General features: G+C 40.1%; 1 protein-coding gene across 1 annotated transcript; it reads right to left on the bottom strand.

Annotated features, from left to right (window-relative positions):
* Window positions 1-1,549: 1,549 nt before the first annotated feature.
* On the bottom strand, window positions 1,550-19,130 carry LOC128046304 (hyaluronidase-4-like). The gene is made up of 3 exons (XM_052638409.1): window positions 18,210-19,130; window positions 10,047-10,136; window positions 1,550-1,966 (listed from the first exon to the last, which is right to left on the bottom strand). The coding sequence occupies exons 1-3, from the start codon at window positions 19,128-19,130 to the stop codon at window positions 1,550-1,552; spliced, it is 1,428 nt and encodes a 475-aa protein (XP_052494369.1).
* Window positions 19,131-20,602: the final 1,472 nt, after the last annotated feature.

Below are 20,602 nucleotides of genomic sequence, written 5' to 3'. Positions count from 1 at the left end.
GTCCATGGGGATTCTCCAGGCAAGAATATTGAAGAGGGTTGCCATTTTCTCCACCAGGGGATCTTCCTGACCCAGGAATCAAACCTGTGTCTTCTACGGCTCCTGCGCTATAGGCAGATTCTTTACTCTGAGCTACTGGGGAAGCCCATCAACATTCTATACATCTAGATAAAGTATATAAAAGTGTCATAATTGGAAGATATCAGGCAGGAAAACGCCTTCCCTAAACGATGAAGGGAAACAGTGTTTGATGGGTTTGGGTGGACTCCGGGAGTTGGTGATGGACAGGGAGGCCTGGCGTGCTGTGATTCATGGGGTCGAAGAGAGTCGGACATGACTGAGCAACTGAGCTGAACTGAATGTCTTTTGAGTCTTTATAAAACAAAATTATCTGGATTGTAACTAGGTCAGATCAAGTGCCCAAATGAATTTTACAGAAGACTTGCCATTCATTAAAAACTAAAAGGAAATTAATTGCTTGGATACACTATACTTCAAGAAATAACAAGCACCACAGCAAAGAATCTCCTATATAAATTCCATCTTATGGGAGTATAATAGGGCTTACTTTCTAATATTGATGACTGGCAAATGAACTTTCAAGAGCCCTAGTGATACTTTGGCTAGAAATGAATCCTACAGTATCCAGTATAGATTCCCTCTAGTCCCACGACCTGGTATCTTGGGGTCATTTGTATTGTATAGGAATTCCCAGTCTCTGGAGCAGAAATAGCTATAACCCAATGGTTGCCTTCCTTAGCTCCCATGTGCATTCCATATCTCATATGACCTCATTACAATTTTATCTGCTATTAACAATTGGAGTCTCAGAAACATTGTAGGAACATCTAATCATAATAGATGCTCTTGTTGCTATCCAATTTAAGTGCATATTTATTTTTTAAAAAATAAAAATACATCTTTCTTGATCACTTTCCTTCAGAAATTTCTCTTAAATTATTATTATTATTTTAATTACCTTCATTCAACCTCTTAGTTCAAATAGTCAATGACCTGACTCCTTCCTCCTGCATCAGCCACACTGGCCTAGACCTGCTCTCACATAACGACTCTTGCATTTGCTCTTCCTTAATCTGAGAATGCTCTTCTCAGACATCTTGTGATCTGATCCTCCTGACTTCAGGTCCTCTCATTAGGGAGCCATACCTGACCGCCCTGTAAACAATCTCCACTGCTCTCTCTTGTCCTTTTCCATGCTTTGTTATTCTCCACAGCACTTAGCACCATTTGATACAAATGAATTTGTTTATTATCATTCATCTCCTCACAAGAATTTAAGTTCCCCAAGGACAGAGACTTTGGTACATTCACATCCTTATCCTTAGAGCCTCGCATGAGGTAAGCATCCAAGACAGAATTGCTCTATCTAATGGCTCTATAGAGCCAAAGATACCCACCAACCCACCCCCTCCTTTTTTTTTTTTTTTTCGCTTTAAAGAGAACAAATATTTTAGAAGTATGTTGAGGTTAAAGAAAAAAAAAAACAGCATTTTCTGCTTTTCAGAATTTCAAGGAGAAAATGACATTGTCATGGGGGTAGATAAATGAAGAGAATCACAGATAAGGTCATGCTGAGAAAAACTGATAATTTAAAGTCAGCAATACGGGCCTTATTCTTCCCTCTCAGGACATCTGAAGAAAGCTGCTGGCAAGACTCTCCATGCCAGCCGTGATAGCAGCGACACACAAACCCATCCTTCATGGCCTTTACTGTCTTCAGTTTATTGGCTGGGGAAAGGATGGCTCTCAAGCTCTTGCTTAGGCCATATTTCTTACTGCTGCTTCCTGGCATATGCAGATAGGAGGAGGATTCAGATGTTTTTCGAACGCATCTTCCATTATTGTTACATAGACTTTGACTGCAGAGTTTGGCTGCAGTTGTTACATTAACAGCATAATGGCCCAATGGCCCTTGAATAAATTTTTGCACAGACAAGCAGGTCTCCTGTGGGAAAAACAGAGATCTATTTAGATCACTTTCAAAACATGATTCAATTGTCCAGGTAGTATTTATTAATATTGAGGAGAAAGAGTTTCAGTGGATTTAGCATTTAAATGAAAGACTAGCCCTTATAAAGTCCCGTAAGTGATGATCCATGCCTTTGGTTAGGAATACTCTAATGAACCAATTTCATACCATTTTCTGAGGAAAAGGATTCCACATTTTTCCACAAGAGTATCCTTTACGAGATACTTGTACTGACACTTTAAAAAGAAAATCTTTAACGTGGGATGATTTTGTTAAATTCATGAAACAGTTTTGGTGCTGATACTTAATATATGTTAACATCAGGTCAGATTTTTCTCAGACTACCAAATTATCCCATTCTTCTCCTTATCTCTTCAGAGGTAACAGTTCTCCTGAAGTGGGGAGGGGTAGTACTTGCATCCATGTTTTTATAACTTTACTACATGTAAATGTAATTATGAACAATGTGTATATTATTTTGTCTTTAAATTCTTATACAAATTTATAGCATTTGGAATATTTTATTTTCTACAACTTCCTTTGCAAACATTTTCAAGATCCTTTCCCCACATTCATACATGTAGCTTTTTAAAAAAAAATACAGCTGTGTTTCAGTCTCATAGTAAAAATACATCGTACTTTATATATCCATTGGCTGGGTTGTAGGAGGGGTTCTATAAAAGATTATTATTATTTATTACTAAATTCCTGAGTCACTTGTATACCATATGGAAAGTTAGATTGTCTTCCTATAAATCTGCCACTAGGCGCCATTGATTGTCCACAACCTTGAGTTTTAAGGCTAGTACACAGTTCTGCCTACTCATGATCACACTGTGCAGCTAGGATGTGCTGGCCGAATTGAAATGACACCATCAGCTAGCCCAGAAGAATCTGGCTAGAATCTTCATCACTGCCTGCCTTAATCCATAAAGGAAGTGCCATGGGAAAATCCTAGTAGATTCATTAATAAAAGTGTGTTTTCTGTCAGCACTTCAATTATTTTGATCAATACTAACTCTAAAGAAAGGGCTTCCCTGATGGCTCAGCCATAAAGAGTCTGCCTGCAATGATTTGATCCCTGGGTTGGGAAGATCCTTGGAGGAGGAAATGGCAACCCATTCCAATATTTTTGCCTGGAAAATTCTATGGACAGAGGAGTCTGGCAGGCTAGAGTCCAAGGGGTCAGACATGACTGAGCATGCATGCATACATAACATGAATGCATAATTAAATTCCAATTAATTTAAAACAGCAGGACAGTTTGTCTTTGAGAAGAGGCCCCAAAACTGTGAATCCATGTGGAAAGGATTCAGGGGTTCAAATGGAAAGTCATAAGGCAGAATAAACTACTAATGGCAGGCAGTTGAACAAGGTGTCACTTTGGGCAATAACAAGTTCTGAAAATCCGTGTGTAATATTTTTGTTTCAGGCACATTCAGTCTAGGTCAGCCTCACATTATGTTTAGGAATAAATGCTATTTTTAGTCAAGGCATGGCTCCTTATCTGAGGCATCTGAGGAAGTTTGTAGGACAGACGGGAAAAATGGAACAGGGAAACCACTGAACAAAACAAGAAAGAAAGAAGTAAGAAAGAGGGAGGGAAGAGGAAGAAAGAAGACTGAGGGGAGAGACGAATCAAAGAGAGCACAGAGTACGGGTAAACCCAATCAGGTTCAACTTGGGTTTCCCTGTTCTGTCCCAGCCCTCTTCCTTGAAATTCCTTCTTCACTTATCTTCTGGTATATCACACTCTCCTGGATTTTTCCTTTCTCACTGAATGCTCCTTCTTAATCTCATTTACTAGCTCCTCTTCCCTACCTCTTAACCCTGGAGTACCCTAGGCTTAATTTTTCACTTTTCCAGCTATACTCTCTCTGGATAAACTTACCCCTTCTCATTGCCTTTAATAGAACTCCCAGATGTGTATTTCCCAGAATTTATCTCTGATCAACTATACACCCACCTATTGGACATCTCTACCTGAATGTCTCAGGAACCCTTCAACAACCTTAACCCATTCCAGTGTGATCCCCGGATCCTCTTCCCAGCCTATCTCAACATGTCAGCTCCCTCTCTCCAGTGCCTCAGGAGCAAAACCTTGAAGGTGCAAGTTGTGTATGGAAGCATCTCTAACCTCATGCAAGAAAGAGACAGACCCTACATGGCAGCCATGTGGGACGGTCTTCAAGAGAACACAGTAATTTTAAAAACCACCATATAAATAAAAATTACTTTGCCACTTTGCCTCCTCTCTATCCCAGTCTCCTGTACTCATCCTTGAAGCAAATGAGCAAAGAAATGAATGGTACTCCTCTTCCCCATAACTGAGACCCAAGCTTGGGGTGTGGGGAGAAGAAGCAACAAGTTTCAACCTGGATAATAACAACCACCACTTACATGGCACTTGGCATGTGCCAGGTACTGTTCAAGTGCTTTACATGTATTAATAATGTAATTCTCATAACAGCCCTATGAGATAGATACTATTATTCTCACCGTTTAACGGATAAATTGTAGAGATTTGTTCAAGGTCGTTGGCCAGTAGGAGACAAAAAGTGAACATTGGATTCCAAGTCGTTCAACCTTAGGCCTCCTCTTACCAATACCAGCTTGCTGATTTGTAGAATGCCAAATGAGAAAGAGCTGACTGTTTTTATATTTTATGAGACTGAATGTTTTAGTACTTGAAAAGTGAACTATTTGTTAATGAAGTGAAGTCGCTCAGTCGTGTCCGACTCTTTGCGACCCCATGGACTGTAACCTATCAGGCTCCTCCGTCCATGGGATTTTCCAGGCAAGAGTGCTGGAGTGGATTGCCATTTCCTTCTCCAGGGGATCTTCCCAACCCAGGGATCGAACCCGGGTCTCCCGCGTTGCAGGCAGACTCTTTACTGTCTGAGCCACTTCAATACCTGTGGATAAGTGTGTGCTTAGTCACTTCAGTCGTGTTCCAACTCTTTGTGACCCCGTGGACTGTAGCCCACCAGGCTCCTCTGTCTATGGGATTCTGCAGGCAAGAATACTGGAGTGGGATTTTCCACTCAGGTATCAAACCCACATCTCCTGCATTGCAGGCAGATTCTTTACCCACTGAGCCACCTGGGAAGCCAATTCATTAATACCTAAAAATGAGTAAAACTGTGGTTTCTGCATTTTCACTTAGGTAGTACAACAGGCCACCAACTGAACATGTTCAAAGTCAGTTGTGGAAAATGATAGAATTATTCCATGTGAGAATTGCTATCAAGAGTAGAATGTTAATAAACATTTATATACACACACACACACACACACATATATATATATATATGTATTTTTCTCCCATGAGCATTTCTATCACAGACAATCAGAAAATAAATAATCAGTTTTGGAGAATCCATCCTTTGTGTGGTTGAAATATATTTATTTTTAAAATTTGGTATTCTCTTTTTTTCATACATATTATATCATTCTTGCTGTTGTTTAGTTGCTAAGTTGTGTTGGACTCTTTTGCAACTCCCATGGATATAGCCCCACCAGGTTCCTCTGTCCATGGGATTTTTCCAGGCAAGAATAGTGGAATGGGTTGCCATTTCCTTCTTCAGGAGGTCTTCCCAACCCAGAGATCGAATCCTCAACTCCTGCACTGGCAGGTGGATTCTTTGCCATTGATCCACCATCTACCAAAATTCTTAAAAAGTAGATTTTCTTTCAGTACTTTTCTTTTTAGATGAAGACATGGATACTCAGAGAGGTTAATTAACTTGCCCAAGATTACACCCCTAGAATGTAAAATTTGTATTCTTATTTAGGATTGTCTGATTGGAAAATGTGTGCTCTTTTTACAACACTGTGGCTGGCACAGACAAATTGCTCAATGTGAGTCCCTGTGCTCTCTGAGTTTTGTTAAAGTCAACTGAGCAGATAATTAGCAACCGTTTGTCTCTGACATGAAAAATTAAAACAAAAACCAGAAGATGGAAGAGGAATAGGACAGGGAGACCACTTTCTCCCCCATAAATTCATCAAAAGAACATTTAAACGCTAAGTAAATGCCACAAAATAACTTCTGAATGCCGGCAGAGGACATCAGGCACCCAGAAAAGCAGGCCATTATCTTCGAAAGGAGGTAGGAAAAAATATAAAAGATAAAAAGAGAGACAAAAGAGGTAGGGACAGAGATCCATCAGGGGATGGGAGTCTTAAAAAAGAGAGAAGTTTCCAAACACCAGGAAACACTCAGTGGTGAGTCTGTGGCCAGCCTTGGAACCTCAGAGGGCAACATAACTGGGAGGAAAAATAAGTAAATAATTAAAACCCAGAGATTACATGCCCAACGGTAACTCCCCCAGCAGAGAAGCAGCGCAGATGCCCGCATCCGCCACTAGCAAGCGGGGGCGCGGGTTGCATTGCTTAGAGTGAGGACAGGGCCTCAATGCCCGGAGGGCAATCTGAGGGAACTAACTTGAAATAGCAAACCAGACTGTGGGATAACTACCCCGTGAAAAGCCCTAACCTAAGATACCGCCAGGCCCGCTCACAGAACAAAGGACTGACTAGGGCTAGCCGGCTGCGGACCCGCACATCCCCCACCGGAGACAGGCAGACGAGGGCTGCCGGAGCCAGAAGGGGGCAATCGCAGCCCCAGAGAGGCATCATTTACCAAACTGCAAGCAGGCTTTGTTCCTAACCAAGGCTTCTTGGGATTCTGGATGGTCGACATCCGCCTGAGAAGGTACGCTAGTTGTACACCCAGAAAACTGAGCGGCAGTGACAGGGGAGGAGATAAGTCGCAGCGACTGCATTCGCCAAGCACCTGGTCATCTGAGCTGCTCGGACCTGGGAAGGGCACAAAACGCAGGCCCAACCGAGTCTGCGCGTTTGAGGAGTACCTGAGTACCTGAACCTGAGTGGCTTAGACCTGGGAAATGCATGCAACCCAGGGCCGGCCTCAGACAGTTCCTGGCAGAGCAGCCTAGAGCCTAAGCAGTGTAGACAGGGAAAGCACACATGCCGTGAGCTGGGGCAAAGCCAGTGTGGCCGAGACACTGCGAGCACTCCCCACACACACCAGTAGAACGACTGTACAAGTGAGCCTAAAAAATTGTCCACCACTGCCCCCTTGTGTCAGGGCAGAAATTAGACACTGAAGAGACCAGCAAACAGAAAAAGCTAAAACAGAGGGAACTACCTTAGAAGTGACAGGTGCAATAGATTAAAACCCTGTAGTTAGCACCGACTACACAGGAAGGGGCCTATAGATCTTGAGAAGTGTAAGCTGGATCAAGGAACTATCTGAAAATGAACTGACCCCACCCTGTCCACAAAAACACCAGAGAAAGTCCTAGATATATTTTTACTATTATCATTCTTTAAATTTTTTTTTTTACTTTTAAGTCCTCTATTACTCCTTTAATTTTCATTTTTGTAACCTATTACTACTTTGCAGAAAAGACCCTATTTTTAAAGCAAACTTCATATATATATATAATCATTTTTGTGACTTTGTTTTTTTTCTTTAATATTGTATTTTTGAGAATCTACACTAGATTTTTAATCTTTGCTTTTTGGAATTTGTTATCAATTTTGTACTTTTAAGAACCCAATCTTCAGTACCCATTTTTACTTGGGAGCGAGATTACTGGCTTGACTGCTTTCTCCCACTTTGGACTCCTTTTTCTCCACCAGGTCGCCTCTATCTCCTCCCTCCCCCTTCTCTTCTCTACCCAACTCTGTGAATCTCTGTGTGTTCCAGATGGTGGAGAACACTTAGGGAACTGTTTATTGGCTGGATCTGTCTCTCTCCTTTTCATTTCCCTCTTTAACCCTCCTGGGCACCTCTGTCTCCTTCCTCCCTCTGCTCTTCTCTGCATAACTCCGTGAACATCTCTGAGCAGTCCAGACAGTGGAGCTCACATAAGGAAGTGATTACTGGCTAGCTTGCTCTCTCCTCTTCTGATCCCACCTCATCTCATTCCAGTCACCTCTAACTCCCCCCTCCCTCTTCTCTTCTCCATGTAACTCAGTGAACCTCTCTGGGTGTCCCTCAATGTGGAGAAATTTTTCATCTCTAACCTAGATGTTTTATCACTGGTGCTGTATAGATGGAGAAGTCTTGAGCCTACTGTAAAAATGAAACTGAAAACCAGAAGCAGGAGGCTTAAGTCCAAATCCTGAGAACATCAGAGAACTCCTGACTCCAGGGAACATTAATCGATAGGAGGTCATCAAACGCCTCCATACCTACACTGAAACCAAGCACCACCCAAGGGCCAACAAGTTCCAGAGCAAGACATACCATGTAAATTCTCCAGCAACACAGGAACATAGCCCTGAGCTTCAATATACAGGCTGCCCAAAGTCACTCCAAACACACTGACATCTCACAACTCATTACTGGACAATTCATTGCACTCCAGGGAGAAGAAATCAACCTGCCTGACTTAAGGCTCTACTACAAAGCCACAGTCATCAAGAGAGTATGGTACTGGCACAAAGACAGATATATAGATCAATGGAACAAAATAGAAAGCCCAGAGATAAATCCACACACCTATGGACACCTTCTCTTTGACAAAAGAGGCAAGAATATACAATGGAGAAAAGTCAATCTCTTTAACAACTGGTGCAGGGAAAATTGGTCAACCACTTGTAAAAGAATAAAACTAGAACACTTTCTAACACCACACACAAAAATAAACTCAAAATGGATTAAAGATCTAAATGTAAGACCAGAAACTATAAAACTCCTAGAGGAGAACATAGGCAAAACACTCTCTGACATAAATCACAGCAGGATCCTTTATGACCCACCTCCCAGAATATTGGAAATAAAAGCAAAAATAAACAAATGGGATTTAATTAAAATTAAAAGCTTCTGCACAACAAAGGAAACTCTAAGCAAGGTGAGAAGACAGCCTTCAGAATGGGAGAAAATAATAGCAAATGAAGCAACTGGCAAACAACTAATCTCACAAATATACAAGCAACACCTGCAGCTCAATTCCAGAAAAATAAACGACCCAATCAAAAAATGGGCCAAAGACCTAAACAGACTTTTCTCCAAAGAAGACATGCATATGGCTAACAAACACATGAAAAGATGCTCAACATCACTCATTATCAGAGAAATGCAAATCAAAACCACAATGAGGTACCATTTCACACCAGTCACAATGACTGCGATCCAAAAGTCAACAAGCAATAAATGCTGGAGAGGGTGTGGAGAAGAGGAAATCCTCTTACACTGTTGGTGGGAATGCAAACTAGTACAGCCACTATGGAGAACAGTGTGGAGATTCCTTAAAAAACTGGAAATAGAACTGCCATACAACCCAGCAATCCCTCTGCTGGGCATACACACCGAGGAAACCAGAATTGAAAGAGACATGTGTACCCCAATGTTCATCACAGCACTGTTTATAATAGCCAGGACATGGAAGCAACCTAGATGTCCATCAGCAGATGAATGGATAAGAAAGCTGTGGTACATATACACAATGGAGCATTACTCAGCCGTTAAAAAGAATACACTTGAATCAGTTTTAATGAGGTGGATGAAACTGGAGCCGATTATACAGAGTGAAGTAAGCCAGAAAGAAAAACACCAATTCAGTATATTAATGCATATATATGGAATTTAGAAAGATGGTAACAATAACCTTGTATGCAAGACAGCAAAGGAGACCCAGATGTATAGAACAGTCTTTTGGACTCTGTTGGAGTGGGCGAGGATGGGATGATTTGGGAGAATGGCTTTGAAACATGTATATTATCATATGTGAAATGAATTGCCAGTCCAGGTTCATTGCATGATACAGGATGCTGGGGGCTCGTGCACTGGGATGACCCAGAGGGATGGGATGGGGAGGGAGGTGGCGGGGGGGATCAGGATGGGGAACACATGTACACCTGTGGCGGATTCATGTCAATGTATGGCAAAACCAATACAATATTATAAAGTAATTAGCCTCCAATTAAAATAAATTTATATTAAAAATAAAATAAAATAATTTTTTTAAAAAAACAATATCTGGAATATCTCCAAGATGCTGGTGGGGAAACCACTGCTTACCTTTGAATCAGAATAGTCATATCCTCCCCACAATATTACTCCTGATGCCCCCAATGCTGCACTCTCACCAATTGTATGCACTAAGTCCTCCTAAAAAAGAGAAGGGTCACAAGTAGATTCTGCCAACCATATTTAATCACCTACAATTCAATAATTTCTCAGTCCATCAACTGTGGTAAAGAACATACTGATAACATTATCTTTATTTCTAAAACAAAGTTCTATAGAGCAGAATCGGAAAAGGTAATTCTGCCTGGGATACTTACCTGATAAATATGTATGATGTTCCAAGCAATATTCTAGACACTAAGAATATAAAAATGAAGTAGATTCCATTTATTGTTCTTGAAGGTGTGTTTTAGTGTGATGATTATGACAGACATACATAAATTGCAGGGTAAATAATTAAATTATATATTAGCACCCACAAGACATACATAGAGTAGAGAAAGTGGTTAATGCTGCATGGAAGTGTATTGGAAGATTTCCTTTAAGAGGTGAAATTTCAGAGTGGTCTTTGGAAAAGAGTATAAATTGATAAAATAGACTTAAGAGAGCAGTTTTTTATCCAGGAAAAAAAAGAAAAGGCAGAGTCATACGTAGGAAAAAGCATGATTCCTTGAGAAGTGTCAGCAACTCTTATATTAGGTAAAAAGCACTGGGGATCTGGGGAGAAGAAAATGTATCTGAATCCTTGTATTACGTTAGCAAAAAGTTCTTTGGAGTTCAAGTAAAAATAAAAGACACATTTTTCCTTTTCATGAAGAATTTTACTGAACAAAATATTCACTGTTTTGCTCCACTGCCTTCTGCTATTTTTCAGGCAACTTCATAATTTCATCTTCCTAAAACCTTTTATCTTTTTGAGCAAACAACTCCTTTTCCAGGGAGTTGAATTTTTTTCCGTTAAGAGAATTTTGTAAAGACAAATAAATGGACATCCAAATGTGTAGTGTCTGATGAATATGGCAGATGAATCAGAACTTCCAGCCAAGCTATAACCGTTTTGCCTGGTCATCAAAGAAAGATACAGTCTCAAGCTATCCTAATGGACGATAATGCATTTTATGTTGACTAATTCTAGATGTCTTTTTGTTTGAGTGCTGTTGTCAGTGGTCTAATTGGAACAGTAGCTGTTGGAATTGTTTGGTCTCCAGAAGGAGCTCATAATAAAAGCCACCCTTTCTAATCCAACCATATACACAACATCACCTTCTTTAGATGAAGATAGGCCTTTGGTGTGGTTGGTGGTGGTTTATTTCACTTGCCCCATGATCTCTTCCATTCCACATTATTGTACAATATCCACTTTTCATTGCCCATCACAATTTGTTGTAAAAACGGAACATTTTCATTATGTTTAAGTAGAAAATCGCATGTGGCAATTTGGTTAAGAAGAATTTTTTCTGCTTAATTTACAAGGAACGTAGATATCAAAACAATGAAAATAACCAAGTTAGTACAAACGATATTCAAGATTTGGATATATTCAGTATGTTGGCTATCTCCCAAGTGGTATAATGTTGATTGTTCTCAATTAATGGTTTGGTATGATACTATCAACTTCAACTTGTTTACTTCACCTTGGAGCAATGTCCAGTGAGAAATCTCCAGCATGAAAATCTGCAAACCACTTTTGACATGTTTGATCAGTCACAGCACCTTCTCCATACACTGCACAAATCTTTTTATGCATTTCTATTGTTTTTACCTTTCTTGAAATAATAAGCATAATATGCAGAAAATGTTTTGCTTCCATCTTCAGTATTAAAATGGCTACACAAAAATTCACTCATTTGTATGACATTTTTAACTTTTAATTTCTTATATTTTTAATGAAGTATAAATGATATACAAATATTGTGCTAGTTTCAGGTATATGGCATAATGATTTAATTTTTTTGTGTATTACAAAATGATCACCATACGCTTAGTTACCATCTGTCATCATACATAGTTACTACAGTATTATTGACTGTATTCCCTATGCTGTACATTATATCTCTGCTGATGTGGCTAAGTTGCTTCAGTCGTGTCCGACTCTGTGCGACCCCATAGACGGCAGCCACCAGGCTCTGCCGTCCCTGAGATTCTCCAGGCAAGAACACTGGAGTGGGTTGCCATTTCCTTCTCCAATGCATGAAAGTGAAAAGTGAAAGTGAACTCGCTCAGTCGTATCCGACTCTTAGCGACTCCATGGACTCCAGCCTACCAGGCTCCTCCATCCACGGGATTTTCCAGGCAAGAGTGCTGGAGATGGGTGCCATTGCCTTCTCCGACATTATATCTCTAGGTATTATTTATTTTATAATTTCCAACCCTCTACCTCCTTCCATGGGACCCGATCAGTTTGTTATCTGTATCTATGAGTCTGTTTATGTTTTTGGTTTGTTTGCACTCTGATATAATCAGACAGCTGATCTAACAAAACTGTTTTGAATGAAGTTAAAGACAACTAAGTGCTACCACAAGTATCGTATAGAAAAACACAAAAGAACTTTCTGGCCAACCCAATAGATAAGTAAACATACAAATACCAGTGTCTTTTGTGTATATTTTATTACACAATTTTAAAGTGTTAGGGCTTAGCTACAAGAAAGTTTTGACACTGGAAGTCCACACATTTGCAACTAAGATATTTTCAGCTGTCATAAAAACATATTGGAGAAGGAAGTGAAGATGACAGTCAGGGACCCCATTTAGGAGATGATGAAAACTGTTCAGTGAGAAATGATGAGAGCTTCAACAAAGGCAAGGTCAGTCCTTGTAAAGCAGAGAAGACAGACTGAACAGTTCTTTGGAAATTAAGATGGATAAGATTTAGTTACCTACTGGATAATAGAAAGAGAAGGGAGGCATCCAAGTGACTCTCAAGTGGGATGACTAAGTAGATTATAATTCACCAGGATGAGAACCAGAGGAGGTCATGTTCATGATTACAGACCAAGAGCAAAGAAGCAAGAAATAGGAAGAGATGAAAGAGAGAAGGAATGAGATAGATGGACAGTCTGAATTTTTTCCTTCCCTGCAAGGTGTGGAGAATCAAAGATCCAGTATAAAGGTAAAATATTCAAAAGCCAGAATGAGAAAATGGCCATGCTTCAGCAAAGCTCCTCTGCATTATATGAAGTTTGCAGTAACCTAGCACTTTGTTTCACAATTTGTCTATATAACGAAACAAAAAAAATCATTCTTCCCTTATACTAACTAGCATTGCCTTCATTAAAAGAAAATCAAGTGTCTCATTCAAATTGAGACACTGGAAAGAAAATATCCAGCAAAGTTAGCTTTAAGTGATTTCATAATTACAATATGAAGAACATAATAAATGGTGTTGTGCTTAGTCTCTCAGTCATGTCCGATTCTTTGTGACCCATTGGACCGTAGCCCACCAGGCTCCTCTGTCCATGGGATTTTTCAAGCAAGAATACTGGAGTGGGTTGCCATTTCCTTCTTCAGGGAATAAAAGATGTTATAACATAATAATTCTATTTAAACAATAAATGAGATTCATGCTGTTCATGTGAAAAGGAAAAGATTCGTGTGAAAAGGGAAAGGCAATTGCATAATAATAAAACACTTCAGTATACTATTACTCAGATTTGGTTTTCTGAAATAGAGCTCAGAGGTGATACTTAGCCCATAATTGACTTTGAAAATCAAATATTACCCCCAAACGGGGATGTTACAAACAAGAATTTCATTAAAATATGGCTTATCTCATTCTATCCTTTTCTATCAAGGCATAATATCTGACTGCATGGATTATTATTTTCTAATCATTATTCATAATATATTGTGACATACTGTAGACACTCAGCGTGGCCAAGAGGAGCTACCCCATGTCTGAGGCCAGGGTGGCAGCCGAGAGGAGCCACCCCACATCCCAGGCCAGGGGCGGCAGCTGGGAGGAGCAACCCCACGTCCAAGGAGTGGTGGCTGCGCAGGCGCAGGAGGGCCTAGAGGAGCCATCCCACGTTCAAGGTCAGGAAGTGTGGCAGTGAGGAGATACCCCTTATCCAAGGTAAGGAGCAGTGGCTGCGCTTTGCTGGAGCAGCTGTGAAGAGATACCCCAAGGTAAGAGAAACCCAAGTAAGATGGTAGGTGTTGCAACAGGGCATCAGAGGGCAGACACACTGAAACCATACTCACAGAAAACTAGTCAATCTAATCACACTAGGACCACAGCCTTGTCTAACTCAATGAAACCAAGCCATGCCTGCAGGGCAACCCAAGAAGGGCAGGTCATGGTGGAGAGGCCTGACAGAATGTGGTCCACTGGAGAAGGGAATGGCAAACCACTTCACTATTCTTGCCTTGAGAATCCTATAAACAGTATGAAAAGGCAAAATGATAGGATACTGAAAGAGGGACTCCCCAGGTCAGTAGGTGCCCAGTATGCTACTGGAGATCAGTGGAGAAATAACTCCAGAAAGAATGAAGGGATGGAGCCAAAGCAAAAACAATACCCAGCTGTGGATGTGACTGGTGATAGAAGCAAGGTCTGATGCTATAAAGAACAATATTGCATAGGAATCTGGAATGTCAGGTCCATGAATCTATGCAAATTGGAAGTGATCATACAAGAGATGGCAAAAGTGAATGTCAACATTCTAGGAATCAGCAAACTAAAATGGACTGGAGTGGGTGAATTTAACTCAGATGACCATTGTATCTACTACTGCGGGCAGGAATCCCCCAGAAGAAATGGAGTAGCCATCATGGTCAACAAAAGAGTCCAAAATGCAGTACTTGGATGCAATCTCAAAAATGAGAGAATGATCTCTGTTCCTCTCCAAGGCAAACCATTCAATAACACGGTAATCCAAGTCTATGTCCCAACCAATAACGCTGAAGAAGGTGAAGTTGAACGGTTCTATGAAGACCAAGACCGTTTAGAACTAACACCTAAAAAAGATGTCTTTTTCATTATAGGGGACTGGAATGCAAAAGTAGGAAGTCAAGAAACACCTGGAGTAACAGGCAAATTTGGCCTTGGAATGCAGAACGAAGCAAGGCAAAGACTAATAGAGTTTTGCCAAGAAAATGCACTGGTCATAGCAAAGACCCTCTTCCAACAACACAAGAGAAGACTCTACACATGGACATCACCAGATGGTCAACACCGAAATCAGATTATATTCTTTGCAGCCAAAGATGGAGAAGCTCTATACAGTCAACAGGAACAAGACCAGGAGCTGACTGTGGCTCAGATCATGAACTCCTTATCACCAAATTCAGACTGAAATTGAAGAAAGCAGGGGAAACCACTAGACCATTCAGGTATGACCTAAATCAAATCCCTTATGATTATACAGTGGAAGTGACAAATAGATTTAAGGGTCTAGATCTGATAGACAGAGTGCCTGATGAACTACGGAATGAGGTTCATGTACAGGAGACAGGGATCAAGACCATCCCCATGGAAAAGAAATGCAAAAAAGCAAAATGGCTGTCTGGGGAGGCCTTACTAATAGCTGTGAAAAGAAGAGAAGTGAAAAGCAAAGGAGAAAAGGAAAAATATAAGCATCTGAATGCATAATTCCAAAGAATAGCAAGAAGAGATAACAAAGCCTTCTTCAGCGATCTATGCAAAGAAATAGAGGAAAACAACAGAATGGGAAAGACCAGAGATCTCTTCAAGAAAATTAGAGATACCAAGGGAACATTTCATGCAAAGATGGGCTCGATAAAGGACAGAAATTGTATGGACCTAACAAAAGCAGAAGATAATAAGAAGAGGTGGCAAGAATACACAGAAGAACTGTTCAAAACAGATCTTCACGACCCATATAATCAGGATGGTGTGATCACTCACTTAGAGCCCGACATCCCAGAATGTGAAGTCAAGTGGGCCTTAGAAAGCATCACTACGAACAAAGCTAGTGGAGGTGATGGAATTTCAGTTGAGCGATTTCAAATCCTAAAAGATGATGCTGTGAAAGTGCTGCACTCAATATGGCAGCAAATTTGGACAACTCAACAGTGACTACAGGACTGGAAAAGGTCAGTTTTCATTCCAATCCCAAAGAAAGGAATGCCGAAGAATGCTCAAACTGCCACACAATTGCACTCATCTCACATGCTAGTAAAGTCATGCTCAAAATTCTCCAAGCCAGGCTTCAGCAATACGTGAACCGTGAACTTCCTGATGTTCAAGCTGGTTTCAGAAAAGGCAGAGGAACCAGAGATCAAATTGCCAACATCTGCTGGATCATGGAAAAAGCAAGGGAGTTCCAGAAAAACATCTATTTCTGCTTTATTGCCTAATCCAAAGCCTTTGAGTGTGTGGATCACAATAAACTGTGGAAAATTCTGAGAGAAATGGGAATACCAGACCACCTGATCTGACTCATGAGAAATCTGTATGGAGGTCAGGAAGCAACAGTTAGAACTGGACATGGAACAACAGACTGGTTCCAAATAGGAAAAGGAGTACGTCAAGGCTGTATATTGTCACCCTGCTTATTTAACTTCTATGCAGAGTACATCATGAGAAACGCTGGACTGGAAGAAACACAAGCTGGAATCAAGATTGCCAGCAGAAATATCAATAACCTCAGATATGCAGATGACACCAGCCTTATGGCAGAAAGTGAAGAGGAACTAAAAAGCCTCTTGAGGAAAGTGAAAGTTGAGAGTGAAAAAGTTGGCTTAAAGCTAAACATTCAGAAAACGAAGATCATGGCATCCGGTCTCATCACTTCATGGGAAATAGATGGGGAAACAGTGGAAACAGTGTCAGACTTTATTTTTCTGGGCTCCCAAATCACTGCAGATGGTGACTGCAGCCATGAAATTAAAAGACGCTTACTCCTTGGAAGGAAAGTTATGACCAACCCAGATAACATTTTAAAAAGCAGAGATATTACTTTGCAAACAAAGGTCCGTCTTAAGGCAATGGTTTTTCCTGTGGTCTTGTATGGATGTTAGTTGGACGGTGAAGAAAGCTGAGCACTAAAGAATTGATGCTTTTGAACTGTGGTGTTGGAGAAGACTCTTGAGAGTCCCTTGGACTGCAAGGAGATCCAACCAGTCCATTCTGAAGGAGATCAGTCCTGGGTGTCCATTGGAAGGACTGATGCTGAGGCTGAAACTCCAATACTTGGGCCACCTCATACGAAGAGTTAACTCATTGGAAAAGACTCTGATGCTGGGAGGGATTAGGGGCAGGAAGAGAAGGGGACGACAGAGGATGAGATGGCTGGATGGCATCACTGACTCGATGGACATGAGTTTGAGTGAACTCTGGGGGTTGGTGATGGACAGGGAGGCCTGGCGTGCTGTGATTCATGGGGTCACACAGTCGGACACAACTGAGCTACTGAACTGAACTGAACCCTGTGTAAGTCTAAGAATGCTGCTGCTGCTTCTGCTGCTAAGTCGCTTCAGTCGTGTCCGACTCTGTGCGATCCCATAGACGGCAGCCAATCAGACTCCTCTGTCCCTGGGATTCTCCAGGCAAGAACACTAGAGTGGGTTGCCGTTTCCTTCTCCAATGCATGCGTGCTTGCTAAGTCGCTTCAGTCGTGTCCGACTCTGTGCGACCCCATGGACAGCAGCCCACCAGGCTCCTCTGTCCACATGATTCTCTAGGCAAGAGTAGTGGAGTGGGTTGCCATTTCCTAGAATACTTCTATATAATCCACTTTCATTGCCTTGACACTCATCACTAGGTTAGATTTTAGATTTTTAAAGATAAAATCAACAATCTATATTACTTTTAAGTAACATAATCAATTAAAACATTAAAATGCAATATATTGAAAATATAGTTGGTAAATAATTTACCCAAGCTCTCCTTTGTACAGTTTTGATTTGGAAAATTGCTGCCGCTGTTTCGTGTTAAGAGCTTCTTTAATATGAATTTCTCCCTAGTTAAATTTAATCTGTTGCATGATTAAACTTAAACTTAACTACAGTTCTGCAGGAAACCCTTGTAAACGCTAAGGGAGTAAGAATCATCACTTACAAACTCTTAAGCAAACATCTAATTGTCAATGACATTGTTTCAGAATTGGCTTGACATTTGAAAGACTACATGGTTTTAGTAATAGAATAGCATTCTATTATTAAGGGGATATAAGCATCCTAAAACATTATTCCCTAAATTTCATATTCTACTAAATTTCCATTTTTTAGACTGTATTTTTTTTTTCTTACCTGTGACAAAGCTTCAATACTATGCAAATAAAATGGTCTGGAAAAAATAAAAACTGGTAAAACATAGTCATCTTTAGCCATTTCAGCAATTCTTATAGCTTCTCTAACTCGATAATGAACAAATTTCAAAGCATTTAAACTTGACTTCAATATTTTATCCAAATACACTGAAGTATAAAGTGCTCTGCTTTTTTCCCATAGCCACTGGAGTTGGTCATTGCGGGAAATTTCATCATTCGGGCATTTACCTGTGTAGGTCTGTGGATTTATCCTATAATCATAATTGTAGCAGTCTGGATAGAGATAAAAGCCCCATAAACATTTTGGTCTCATTTCTAAAGCCAGTGTGAGAGTAGCATTCATAATACTCTTTCCAGCAGTTTCAAATTCCTTTTGGGCAACTGTTCTCACTTTCATTTCTGACCAATCAGGATGGTGGTTTCTAGTAAAGTCTAAAGAGTGGTTTTTGTATATTACTCTATTGCCCAAATTTCTGTCCCATTGTGGCTTCCAGCTTTCCCAGTCGATGATAACAAGACCTTCTGATCTCCACCAAGGAAAAACTTTTGCAATGTCACCAGCGGTCTTCCTCAGGTGTGTAGGAAGGCTCATATTCTGTGGTATCCCTCCATTAAAGGATTTTCCCTCTGGAGAGAAATAAGGATAATACCCTAATTCATTTGGATAAATTATGGCAATTGTTGGTCCACTCTGCGTCTCCAAAGGATTTGATATAATATTGAATAACTGAAGATTCAGATCCACATTGAAGAAATGCTGACACTGCATTGTTGGGGCAGCCCAGAAAATGCTGAAAGGTCTTTTTGTGATCACTGGAGCCATTGCTGGCTTGAGGGCTGAATGAGTGAACACTGTCAAGAGCAGCAGCACTCCTAGCCATGCCACCCAGGGGTTACACATGGCTCATAGTTTTCACCATCACGTTAGGCAATCTCCTTAAAAATAAGAAGAGGAAGAAAAATTAAACACGATGGAGTCGAATGTTCCTTAAATCAAGTAAACTCATGGTAGTGTTTAAAGCTACTCTTTGAGTTGTAGACTGACTTTTTAAAAGATTTATGAGATCTATTGATATCTAGGCAAAATTTATACTTCTAATACGGAAGAAAAATGAGGCGCTTTTTTTTAAAACCAGAAAAGTAAAAAAAAAAAAAAAAAAATCCAGTGAACAGAAACCAAAGTAAAAATTTTCGCACAACTCCTCAGTCATGAAAACTCTGTCTGCTAGTTGTTCTAATTTCCTATCATTCTGACTACATAACCATCTAGTATTTTTAACAAAAATTAAATTGAACAAAAAGAAATATCTAATGGTACAAACAGTAAATAAAAACTTGCTTGCTATTTCGAAGTCACTGGACTCAAAAATGGGCTTATTCATTATTTGGTTTGCTTGTTTTTAAAAAATGGTAGTTATATTTGGAATTAATACAGGCTAAAATAGAAACAGGTAGAAATGGCATTTACCTGCTGTTGATTATGGATTTTGTTGCTATCTTCTCTTGGTACATAAATTTAGAAACCAACTGATTGTTTAATTCCCTAGTTTTCCCATGAAGAAGTTGGTCTGTATTTTCACCACTCAATTCCCAAGTGAAACTTGGCTAAATCGCTTCTAAAAAGACAGTTGAGCCAAAAACTGCCAAAGAATCTTCCCAAACAAGGATGGTCTAATAGTTATGCATTCCGGCCAATGAGCTCTCACCATGAAAGCAGTATGGTTGAAGTTATGTATCAAAATGATTTTATCATGAAGATTTTTCTTTAAATAAATGAATCACAAACTTGTCTATGATGTAATTAAACTCAGTGTCTTTTTAAGAGTCAAACCTTTTTTTTTTTTTGTAGTTCTTACTGATCTATCTAATATATCATTTAATATATTAAATTCAGGAAGGGGTACTGACCAAAGTCATATTTTAATTCTTGCAACACAGCATCCCAAGTTTATAAAGAAACTTGAATACATTTGAATCAGTTCTAATGAGGTGGATGAAACTGGAGCCTATTATACAGAGTGAAGTAAGCCAGAAAGAAAAACACCAATACAGTATACTAACACATATATATGGAATTTAGAAAGATGGTAATGATAACCTTGTATGCGAGACAGCAAAAGAGACACAGATGTATAGAACAGTCTTTTGAACTCTGTGGGAGAGGAAGAGGGTGGGATGATTTGGGAGAATGGCAATGAAACATGTATAATATCATATATGAAATGAATCGCCAGTCCAAGTTCGATGCATGATACTGGATGCTTGGGGCTGGTGCGCTGAGATGACCCAGAGGGATGGAACGGGGAGGGAGGAGGGAGGGGGGTTCAGGATGGGGAACACGTGTATACCTGTGGCGGATTCATGTTGATGTAT

The sequence above is a fragment of the Budorcas taxicolor genome, chromosome 4, assembly GCF_023091745.1.
Source record: "Budorcas taxicolor isolate Tak-1 chromosome 4, Takin1.1, whole genome shotgun sequence".
NCBI classification, from domain to species: Eukaryota; Metazoa; Chordata; class Mammalia; order Artiodactyla; family Bovidae; genus Budorcas; species Budorcas taxicolor.
The sequence above is the reverse complement of the archived record's forward strand: the minus strand, read 5'-3'. Positions and strand labels throughout refer to the sequence as shown.